The 12121-nt window shown below is 40.7% G+C and overlaps 1 protein-coding gene across 11 annotated transcripts in view; it reads left to right on the top strand.

Moving 5' to 3' along the window:
* Nucleotides 1–9078, top strand: part of LOC122560234 (nuclear receptor coactivator 3-like) — a 264759-nt gene extending 255681 nt beyond the window's left edge. For all 11 annotated transcript variants that reach the window (XM_087994788.1, XM_087994779.1, XM_087994783.1 and 8 more), the window contains one exon: nucleotides 2846–9078. In XM_087994788.1, coding sequence (XP_087850914.1) covers nucleotides 2846–2857 — 12 coding nt within the window. In that variant the 3' untranslated portion in view covers nucleotides 2858–9078. The remainder of the gene's footprint in view (nucleotides 1–2845) is intronic.
* The last annotated feature ends 3043 nt before the right edge of the window (nucleotides 9079–12121 follow it).

The raw sequence follows: 12121 nt of genomic DNA, 5'->3' as shown, positions 1-12121 counted from the left end.
GTTTACTTTTATAGTGTCTGCTATTAGTTGACCAATCCTACACCGCTGAGGCTAAACTCCAGCTCGCGGACACCTCCTCCTACTGCCCCCTTGACCATGACCCCACCTCCCACCACCAAATCATCATCTCCCAGACCGTCCAGAACCTCATCACCTCAGGGGATCTCCCATCCACCGCCTCCAACCTCATAGTCCCACAACCCCGCACCGCCCGTTTCTACCTCCTGCCCAAAATCCTCAAACCTGACTGCCCCGGCCGACCCATTGTCTCAGCCTGCTCCTGCCCCATCGAACTCATCTCTGCATACCTCGACACAGTCCTGTCCCCCTTAGTCCAAGAACTCCCCACCTACGTTCGGGATACCACCCACTCCCTCCACCTCCTCCATGATTTTCGCTTCCCCGGTCCCCAACGCCTTATCTTCACCATGGACATCCAGTCCCTGTACACCTCCACCCCCATCACGAAGGACTTAAAGCCCTCCGCTTCTTCCTTTCCCGCCGTACCAACCAGTACCCTTCTACTGACACCCTCCTTTGACTGACTGAACTGGTCCTCACCCTGAACAACTTCTCTTTCCAATCCTCCCACTTCCTCCAAACCAAAGGAGTAGCCATGGGCACCTGCATGGGCCCCAGGTATGCCTATCTCTTTGTAGGATATGTGGAACAGTCCATCTTCCGCAGCTACACTGGCACCACCCCCCACCTTTTCCTCCGCTACATCGATGACTGTATCGGCTCTGCCTCGTGCTCCCACGAGGAGGTTGAACAGTTCATCCACTTTACCAACACCTTCCACCCCGACCTCAAATTCACCTGGACCGTCTCAGACTCCTCCCTCCCCTGCCTCGACCTTTCCATTTCTATCTCGGGTGACCGAATCGACACGGACATTTATTATAAACCGACCGACTCCCACAGCTACGTAGACTACACCTCCTCCCACCCTGCCCCCTGTAAAAACGCCATCCCATATTCCCAATTCCTTCGTCTCCGCCGCATCTGCTCCCAGGAGGACCAGTTCCAAAACCGTACAACCCAGATGGCCTCCTTCTTCAAGTACTGCAATTTCCCGCCAGACGTAGTCGACGATGCCCTCCACCGCATCTCTTCCACTTCCCGCTCCTCCGCCCTTGAGCCCCGCCCCTCCAACCGCCACCAGGACAGAACCCCACTGGTCCTCACCTACCACCCCACCAACCTCCATGTACAACGTATCATCCGCCGTCATTTCCGCCACCTCCAAACGGACCCCACCATCAGTGATATATTTCCCTCCCCTCCCCTATCAGCATTCCGAAAAGACCACTCCCTCCGTGACTCCCTCGTCAGGTCCACAACCCCCACCAACCCAACCTCCACTCCCGGCACCTTCCCCTGCAACCGCAAGAAATGCAAAACTTGCGCCCACACCTCCCCCCTTACTTCCCTCCAAGGCCCCAAGGGACACTTCCATATCCGCCACAAATTCACCTGCACCTCCACACACATCATCTATTGCATCCGCTGCACCCGATGTGGCCTCCTCTATATTGGGGAGACAGGCTGCCTACTTGCGGAACATTTCAGAGAACACCTCTGGGACACCCGGACCAACCAACCCAACCACCCCGTAGCCCAACACTTTAACTCCCACTCCCACTCCACCAAGATATGCAGGTCCTTGGACTCCTCCATCGCCAGACCATGGTAACACGACGGTTGGAGGAAGAGCGCCTCATCTTCTGCCTGGGAACCCTCCAACCACAAGGGATGAACTCAGATTTCTCCAGTTTCCTCATTTCCCCTCCCCCCCCACCTTGTCTCAGTCAAATCCCTCGAACTCAGCACCGCCTTCCTAACCTGCAATCTTCTTCCTGACCTCTCCGCCCCCATCCCACTCCGGCCTATCACCCTCACCTTGACCTCCCTCCACCTATCGCATTTCCAAAGCCCCTCCCCCAAGTCCCTCCTCCCTACCTTTTATCTTAGCCTGCTGGACACACTTTCCTCATTCCTGAAGAAGGGCTTATGCCCGAAACGTCGATTCTCCTGTTCCTTGGATGCTGCCTGACCTGCTGCGCTTTTCCAGCAACACATTTTCAGCTCAATTCTTTGTCTATGCTAATATATAATCCAGGATTCTCTCAGCCCCAAATCTTGTGTGACAGATGAATATACTATGTGCATGATTTCCTGCTTTTTATCCTGCATCTATGCCTCAGGTTTTGGGCATTTCAATGTAGCAAAATACAGGAGTCAATTTTGACACATCTGCATGCAGAAGTTGTTCCTCATGCACCCCACCCTTCATCTCTTTCCCAAAACCTCAACTTTGTGACTCCTAATCCTTGTTCCATGAGCTAATGGGAACAGTTTTTCATTGTCCACCTTATCCAAACTGTCCTAATCGTGTACGCCTCAATCAGATTTCTCCTCATCAGTACTTGATTCAAGGAGAACAACCCCAGCTTCTACGACTTAACAATGCCAGCTACAAGAGTGGCTGAAATGGAAGATAGGAATACTACATGGGCATAGCAAAACCTTTGATTATATCTCTTATGTTTGCCAACTCTTATTTTTGCTAAGTGTTAAAACGAATGGGAAGATGAAAGAAACATTTTATTGGGGAAAAATGGCGATTGCTGGGCTCAGTATCTCATCTTTGACATGGTAGGGTCTGGTTTTGTCATGAAAACAAAACTGCATTGTGTCTTGACATCTCCAGTCTGTGCACCAGAATCAATTGTGAGTCAATTAACCCAGTTGTGTATGCTTTTTATTTTAACTAGTATGAACGCTATTGCAGACTTCCCCAATGTCTCAGTTACATTTCTTTTCTCCCTTTTCTCTAAAACAGAAATATTGCTGACAACTCAGGATGGCTGATCATCAATCCTAAAAGGGTTATTTTGGGTCCACGCAGCTTTTGAGAGCAATGCACTGTGAGAACATACAGCAAAGACTCTTGCACAGAGATGGAAATTGCGCCACCTTGTGTGCTGCTGGGGTTTGGTGCAGCCCAACTAGAACCACTGTGCCAGCCTGCTAAGGTGTACATTTCTTAACAAAAGAGAATTGTTTCTCTGTTTTTATTAGATGTGTTTGTTTTATCAAGAAGAAGACTCTTGGCAACAGTACACCACTGGGTCAAAAACTCAAATCGTTTTGGATTTGCTTTGGTTTTTAATTGTCCTTTAGTGTCACCTGGTTGCTACCTTCTGCTTGCCAAATCTTGCATTTACTTTAACACAGTACCTGGACTTGTTTTATGTTTTATTTTGGCAGTATTGTGAAATGTCACTTATAATGTGGTCATTACTTTTACAGACAATTGAGGGAAAAAGATGTGACTGCTGAGTGTCAGCATAGGACAGTGTGCTCGTTGATGCACTTTAGAGAGGGTTGACGTAGTCAAGGATCACTGCAGTGTTTCCTGATCACTGTATGTAATTCTGCACATTAGCAAATTCTTGTTTTTGTTTTCCAAATCATCTTTGCTTTAAATATCCCATTGGTATTTTACAGTGGAACACAACTGTATGACCAATGTCCAACTTTTTAAATCTGCATATGCAATGCCAAGCAATAATCTTCTTTACTTTTAAAATATTGCAGATAGAATTTCAAATGGGGTAAATACAAGGTGCGTGCTGTTGATTCAAAGCAAGGTACTGCAGCATAAAACTCTTGAAAAGCTGGCTCCTGTGAATATATCTTGTAAATAATGAATACAATACTATATTATATATACACTTTTATAGGTCACACTTTCTGATTTCTTTTTTTGCACAGCATTGGTGAGGCTAAATATTCGATAGACTCTTATTTCTGTACACTTGCCTTTTAGCACCAGTTCAAGTTGTCTGTCCTATTTGCAACGGGCCATGACAATTGAGCCATTCTGTAAAAATGTGCAAAGACTTTAGATTTTTTTCCATGTTGATCACCCAGATTTTATCTTGTGCTGCCAATCCAGCTTTTAACTTTCTAAAGTATTTCTTTCTGCTCCCCTCCTCCTCTCCCCATCAATATATCTATAAAAAGAGGTGTTTCTGAAAAGTGCAACTGCATAATCTTACATGAAAATCAATGCTTAACTTGACCAAACAGTAACTGATCAGAAGTTTGTAAAATTATTTTTTTCCCTATTAGTGTTTGTTTTGTTTATTTTGAGATAGAATTGCCCATCAAATGCTGCTTGGCCATCCCCTCACCTCTGTGTGAGAGAGAGAAAGAGAGGGGTTGCCTGTAAATTGCTGAGTAATGATTTAGTGCCTGTGTTATGGTGATTGATGAGATATGGATCCTTGTAAAGGGGAACTTTAGCATTCCATTACATCTGCAAATATGGGGAGATGGAATCAGATTTGCATCATTGAAACATGATTCAATATTTATGACAGGTTTTAAGAGGTCTTGCCACAAACATCAGCTTACTTTACATAATTATACTCCAAAAGAATAATATTCTTCCTAATTATTTTGAGAGTAAGCTAATGATTTTGTGTGATTCTAAATGAGTAATTTTTATGATGACTTGGTGAATAATTAACAGTACTGAACATCATGCAAGTCATAGTGATAACAATTAATTCCATGAACAATTTTTGTTTAACTGTGAAACTAAATTTTGACTGCTATTGATTTTTTTGGGAGGTATGTCTTTCAATTTTCTGTTTAAAAATTCTGCTCAAAATAATCTGCAAGTAACTCTATTACCAATTAGAGCCACTAATGTCAAAGTGTGTTTAGATTTGTTTAAACAAAAACAGACTTTCTAGATTGCAGTGTGTTTTTCCAAAGTTTGTATGGAATATGAAAATTATACTGTAGTTGAAAGAAACAGATTAAACTATAGATGTGATTTCGAGAAGCCAGTATTGGACTGGGGTGTACAAAGTTAAAAATCAAACAACATCAGTTATAGTCCAACAGGTTTATTTGGAAGCACTAGCTTTCAGACCGCTGCTCCTTCATCAAGTGGTGGAGCAATGGTCCGAAAGCTAGTGCTTCCAAATAAACCTGTTGGACTATAACCTGATGTTGTGTGATTTGTAACTTTAAACTATAGATGTTAGAGTGACAAAGCAGCTTAAAGGCAATGTACTTTTCACAGGGGAATGGAATAATTTTGCACATGTAAGCCAGTTTGTAGTTTGTGTTCCTAAATGCTTATTGTAGCTAATGCAAATTATTTTTCTTTTACTACCATTCCTGTTTGTTTCTTTTATTTATTTCTACTCAAATGTTGTGGATCGCTCCAGCAAATCATTCAAGTTTGGAAACGTCTACTAATGTATTTTAAGGAAAACTTTACTCAATGTATAACACAAAATCATGACTCAAATTTGAATGCAGAATTAGTTACTGCCACTGGAAAGTTATTTTTCCCCAAAAGGATGCAGCAATTTAAATGGAGACTTCTATTCCCCCTAATGACTGAAGTCAAATGTTCAGGTGGTATTGAAATCTATTGCAACAATTCAATTGACTGTAAGGTTTCTGTGCTGCTAACACAAGTTTGGTCAGGTTACTATAAATTTGGTAATTTGTTTTAAAAAAGATTAGTATCTAAGATACTGGAACTATGGTAGAAAAAGATAATGTCAAGTTTGGTTAACTTGGTTATTGTAACTTGAATTTGTGGAGGAGCAAGTGCTAGATGAGTGGAATAAAAAGACTGCTGCTCTTGACAGATTATGTGGACATCATCTTAAGTTAAATCTGCTTTAGTTGAAGCAATGTGTACTTTTTGTGCAACTAATGTCCTGATGTCTTGTCTGATCATATTGATCACTTAACTGCATTGAAAAGAAAAATAGTTGCTCTTAACAGCAATATATACATTCCACATTTACTGGGTTTTTTAATGTCATCTCCCCAATCTTATGAGAAAGAAAGTGAAAATTTGATTTAGGTTTTGAGTTCTTAGGATGTGTTACTCACTGCGTCAGCTCTCAGGAAATTGAAAGGAATATGGCTTTACTAGGTAAGGTTTAAGTAGCAGCACCTGATTTTTAATTTTAGAAGAATCCCTTTATGACTCTGTTGAACTTGTTTAGGGTTTTTTATGAAATTATCTGATGCTGTCCAGATAATTACTGCAGGCTACTATTGCTGCATTTTGAACATGGGACAGGCATTTAACAGCTATTGACTAGTGCTGTCTGGTGTGCAAATGACGCAAAATAAAATTTGGCTGTCTGAAGCCAGCCATGCATACATGGAGCTGGGCAATCCATGTGACAGAGGCATTGCAGTTCAGCTGCTGCCTGGCCAAGTTGAAAACAGAAAAATGGCTGCGTGCCTGCTGTTTCCACCAATTTGGAAATAGCATTTCAATCCTGTAGTAATAAAGCTGAGCTTTGAGAGTGGAAGTACAAACTTGCCTTATTTATAGATGGGTAGTTCATAGAGAGAGAGAGAGCATTTTCAGAATTGCAAGATTAATCATGGTATATTTACATTGACGATTACAACCTTTTGCTGTTAAAAAGACTCAGGTTTGCTGCGCATTTAGAGTGAGGTCAAATCAAATAAACTGTTGACTAAATTGGTTTGATAATGTAAGGGTTTATGGCGATAACCCAGTAATCTGACATTGGCTGCATTTCGATAAATGATTCTTAGTTTTCCATGTGGTTCTTCATACTATATTTCATCTGTATTCAGTTGCACTTTTCTGTAACCTGAGGAGGAAGTGGACATTAAAAATACTGTACCTGTATTTGACAGACTATCCTTAAGAAAACAACCTATTAAAGTGCAAATTTTGTTATTCATTATTATTTTATACTTGGCTTTGCTTTCCCCGATTTAAATTTAGGCATGATGATTTGGCTGATCTCTATAACATGTATACCAAAATCCTGAATATAATGGCAATTTAGCAGGATTTACTCCTGCATAAAAATGTTCAGATCTCAAACCGCAGATTGATGTATGTACATTCCTCACTGGAAAAGAATATCCATTTACAGCTGTTGACTTGGTACCATGAGCAATATGAGTAGTTAATTTTGAACAAAAAGGTAACTTGCAAAGCTATTGGTCTGATTCCAGATTTTGTTTTATTGTGCTGATTCATGGTGTATGGCGAGGGATAAATCACAAGCGTCATCCCAATAGAGAAGGACATTGCTTAGAGTTCCCAAGTTACTAAAATAAGTTCGTTTTTACATGACTTAAAGAAAAAAACAGGCTTTTTTTTAGAAACAGTACAATATGCTGGTGTTTGATTTTTAAGGTTTTACAGAATTTACTACAAGCTGACTTTAAAAATAAAGTGATAGCAAGTTCTGATGAAGAGTTTTTGTATAGAGATATTTATAAAGGATGCAAACTTGACTTAACTGTTGAATGCCTCAATTCAATCCCCCTTTTCTTAAGGTGAATAATATTTACAAATTATCAGTGCATCAACTCCTGTTAGAGCTTTCAAGATTGGAAAATGCCTGTTTTCCTTCTAGTAAAATGGTGTTTTGACTTGCTCATGTGATGTAGAGTTAACCTCACTACAGAAGTTAGCAGTATTTTGAATCTCTGATATCTCAGGGATTTATATCCTGATATCTTAGGATATCTAGATAGTAACTGAATCATGCAAGCGAGAATGGCTCCAGCTTTAAATCTCAATTTTGTACTGATATGACAATGGTAATAGGCTGTAGGGAAGAAAGGCACTACAGTTGTTCTCAATGACTCTGGGTTGGGGATGAGAAACTCACCGAGGAATCTCTCACCCGAACCTGCTGGAGTTTGTGTATGAACTGACACGTGGAATACAGGGCTAGGTCGGTTAGAAGCCGTCTGTAATAAAATAGCTTAATGATACATTCAGTCCAGGATTCTGGATGGGTAATGGCTATTTTGATCAGGTACCTGAAATATCCAGTGCCTGCAGAACAGTTCATTGTGGAGTCATACCTTCAAGAAAAGGGGAGAAAATGTACCTCATGGGTCTAGCACTATTATTTTGATGAAAATTTTATACAATTCGGACTTCATTCCGAAACGTGAATACCTTTGCCTGCAAATTGACATCATTCTGTGAGTCTGAATACTGACCTTACTGATGTCCTTAACTGATATTGGAAGTTCAGAGGGCTGAACTGCATTTCTGTTGCCAATCTCCAGAAAGTTTCTTATTAGCTTCCACCACCATTTCCCTGGCTTAAATGACCATTTTACCTAATAATGCTTCACAACACAAGTTCACAGCACTATGAATGAATCGGAATTATGTTTTTAATCCAGGAAATGATTGTTTTGAATTCCTGTATAATACTATATGTCCGAACTGAACTAGGTGCTTTTAGAGGTTTGGGAATTTTAGTTAAAATATGAGTAGAAAATTGAGTTTTGATTTTTTTTTTCGCTGAGATTGCATACTACTATAGAAATCAGATCATGCATATTCAAACTCTTTACTTACTCGTAACACCAAATTTTCCATTGATATAGTTAATGTATAGGTTTACCCATTGGAGAAAACTATTTATTATTTAAATAAGGAATAATTCAATGCAGGTATTATTATGAGTCACTTTTTTTTCTTTTTTTTCTTTCAGCCTCAACCTAACTTTTGTTTAATTTTCTTTATCGAGTTTTTTATTGGTGGTAGACACCTGTAAAAAAAAACCTTATGAAATTGATAAATTTATCATGCTGTAAAAGCAATATTTGAAAGGCCAACTCAAGGAGACCTACAGTATTGATGAGTAGTGCAGATTTAATTTAGCTCCGTCTAAAGATATCTAATATTGCTATTTGTATCCCAATGTTACATTTCATGCAAAGCAAGGTATGATAGAAAATTTGTTTTAAAAAAAAACACAAAAACACAAAAAAGATTAAGGTTGTTAGCAGATATTGCTTTTACTGATTTATTTGCCTCTTGATGTTAATGTTGTAAATAGAGATTTCTATTTAAAATGTCTTTGGCGATTTGTTACCGTATCTTGATATTCAACTGTTTGGAAACAGATGTTGTAAGAAAGCATTCTGTAAAAGTTGTACATTAAATACACAAGCCATGTCTGAATAAATTTTCATGATATTAAAGTGTGTGAATGTGAATGTTAAAAGAAGCATATAATTGTACCACATTGCGTATCATTTTGTTTGCTGTTAATGATTTTCTTTTTAAATCACAACACATTCTTTGGTCAGTGAGCAACATGATCTCAGATAAAAGTAGAAAACGGTGGAAGTACCTCAGCAGTTAAAGGAGCATCTGTGTGGTAATGAACAGGCTTGAATCAGCCTGCGTTTTGTTCTCAGCTTAGATGCACAGAGTCTGGAGAATTCAGTGGTCAGTGAATCCAGCATTTTTAAATTGCCACCAGCACCACTGCCCACCCTCCTCGTTTCGGTTCTGTGTGGGCTGGATTGCAAGGATGGCCTGATGATACAAAAAGGATCGATGAGGCTGCCAGTTGCCAAGGTAGGCCAGGCAAAGGCCTGCCTCAGGGCTCCAGAGCTGTGTCCACAAAGTAAAAATGAAGAATTTATTCAATTCATAACAACTCATCTTCTCGGTCCTCTCATAGCGCCCTATTTCCCATGGTTTTCCTGCTCCCTTGCCAATTGATGTCAGTCGAACCTCTGTAACTGTGCAGTTTAGAGGAAACATTGATTATAGAATGTGATGGCTGTTTGCATTGCAAACATACTGCATGTCCTTCAACCAAATAACCATGAGTGAAAGTCTTAAGAATATCTGTTTTAGTGGACCGAGAAGGGAGTACAAGCAGCGACAAAGGAGCTGAGACCTGATGAAAGATTCTGATCTGAAACATTGACTCTCCCGCTCCTCTGCTTCTTGATCTGCTGTGCTTTATCCTGTTCCACACTTTATTGTATCTGTAGTCCTCACTATCTCCAAAGGAGTACAAGCAGTCAGGATTTCCTGTGACATTTAGCCAAGGTCACCTGATCAGGTTGACCATAACTGGTGTGACCAGGGTTCAGGATCTGTGTCCTTGCAGTCTAGGGATTGGGCCATGGCCATTGCTGTAGGTCAGATCCGACCAATCCAGGGATTGCAGGTAATTCAGTTGGGGAGTTATGGAGACATCAGTCCAATGGCTGCCCTGACCGGTCAGTCCAGGTGCTGAACTGCAGTTAGTCTTGGGATTTGGGCGGTAAATGTCAAGGGAGCTTATTGGGGAAGTATATGCAATGTAGTGGGGAACTCTGGGTGTGGGACTCATTATATAGAGATGTAGAGAGCCTAATGACAGTGAAATGGGGGCAACTTTAAATACAAAGGTAGGATCTGACATGGAGTCATATAGCATGGAAACAGACACTTTGGATCAATTTGTCCATGCTGACCAAGTTTCCCAAACTAACCTAGTCCCATCTTGCTTGTCTTTGGCCCATATTTCTCTATCCAAATGTAACTGTACCTGCACTACGATTCCTCATTCCATATCTGAACCACTCTACGTAGAAAAGGTTGCCCACCTGTCCCTTTTAAATCTTTCTCCTCTCACTTTAAAAATACATCCCCTAGTTTTGAACTCCCCCACCTTAGGTAAAAGACCTTTGCTATTCACCTTCTCTAAGCCCCTCATGATTTTTTAAACCTCTATAAAGTCACACCTCAACTTCCTATGCTCCAGTGAAAAGAGTCCCAGCCCATTCTCCTAGCTCAAACCCACCAGACAAGACAACATCCTGGTAAATCTTTTCTGAATTGTCTCCAATTTAATAATACCCTTCTTACAGCAGGCTGACCAAAACTGTGCACATTACTCCAAAAGTGGCCTCACCAATGTCCTGTACAACCTCAGTGTGACAACCCCAACTCCTGTTCTCAATGGTCTGAGCAATGAAGGCAAACATGCCAAACATCACCTTAATACCTGTCTACCTGTGATACAACTATCAAAGAGGAACTCCTAGACTCTCTATTTGACAACATCACTCAGGGCCTTACCATTGACTGTATAAGTCCTGTCCTTGTGTGTTTTACCAAAATATAATGCCCTGCATTAATACAAGTAATACAAGTAAAACTCCATATGTCACTCCTCAGCCCATCGTCACATTTGATTAAGATCCCTTGTAATCTTAAATAACCTTTACTGTCAACTATACCATGAATTTTAGTATCATCTGCAAACTTGCTAACCATGGCTCCTAAATTCTCCTAAAATAATTTACATAAATGACAAACAAAATTGGACCGAGCACTGATCTCTGTGGAACACTGCTGGTTACAGGCCTCCAGTCTGCAAAACAACCATCCATCACCACCTTCCGTCTCTTTACCATCAAGCCAATTTTGTAACCAAGTAGCAAGCTTTCCCTGAATCATAAGTGGGCACAGGGTTCTGTTATGCTGTTGGGGGCGGGGGGTGCTGGTCTAAATTCCCCATCTGCAGACAATGGATCTGATAATTAGCAATGTGTGAAGTCAAGAAGGAATGCTAATATAGACTGTTAAATGAAAGAGTAGATTGGGAATCTGAGGAAATCAAAAGCTATTAAGGATGACAAGGATAGAAACACAAAAAGAAGGCACATACATTGTTGAGGTGGGGGAAAATTTTGACTGGGAGGCAAAGCATGAAACTCATGGGACCTGGATTGTGCGCAATCAACTGTCTGTCAGAAAGAAAAGTGCCATTCCCAGTAGGCAAAGTTTTTTTAGGGCTGCAATGCAAAGTGAACATGTTTTATTGAGATCTGGTTTGAATGTAAATTGAGCATTGATCACTACTTTTGAATGTTTGTGTGCTCCCTCATTAAACACTAATAGAATGAAACTTTGCCTCCAGAGAAGTGTGCACTGTTAACAAGTTGCCAGGTATAAGTGTGAAACATCAGTCGAGGCAAGGTATTCACATTAGTGAACTCATTACCCTTAACGACAAAGTGCTATAGTCTTGGCTACATTCTTGATTTTAAGAGTTGAAGGATCACTAAAATCTGATGCTATCCAGGGTACTTTTCAGAGATGAGTTTACAGGGGAGTCATGTAACCAGGTCCTACCGCTGAAATGACAGTTGATCAAACAATGGGATTGAAAGGGCACACACTTTCACACCTGTAAATATATTTTACAATTATGTCACACATGTGCCCTCAGAGTGCTTTTTCCCTTGTCCTCCCACTATGACG

This window comes from Chiloscyllium plagiosum, unplaced genomic scaffold (genome assembly GCF_037043375.1).
Source record: "Chiloscyllium plagiosum isolate Xiang-an unplaced genomic scaffold, Cpla_swu_hap1 HiC_scaffold_15, whole genome shotgun sequence".
NCBI classification, from domain to species: domain Eukaryota; kingdom Metazoa; phylum Chordata; class Chondrichthyes; order Orectolobiformes; family Hemiscylliidae; genus Chiloscyllium; species Chiloscyllium plagiosum.
Note: the sequence above shows the minus strand (reverse complement) of the source record. Positions and strands in the feature narration are given on the sequence as shown.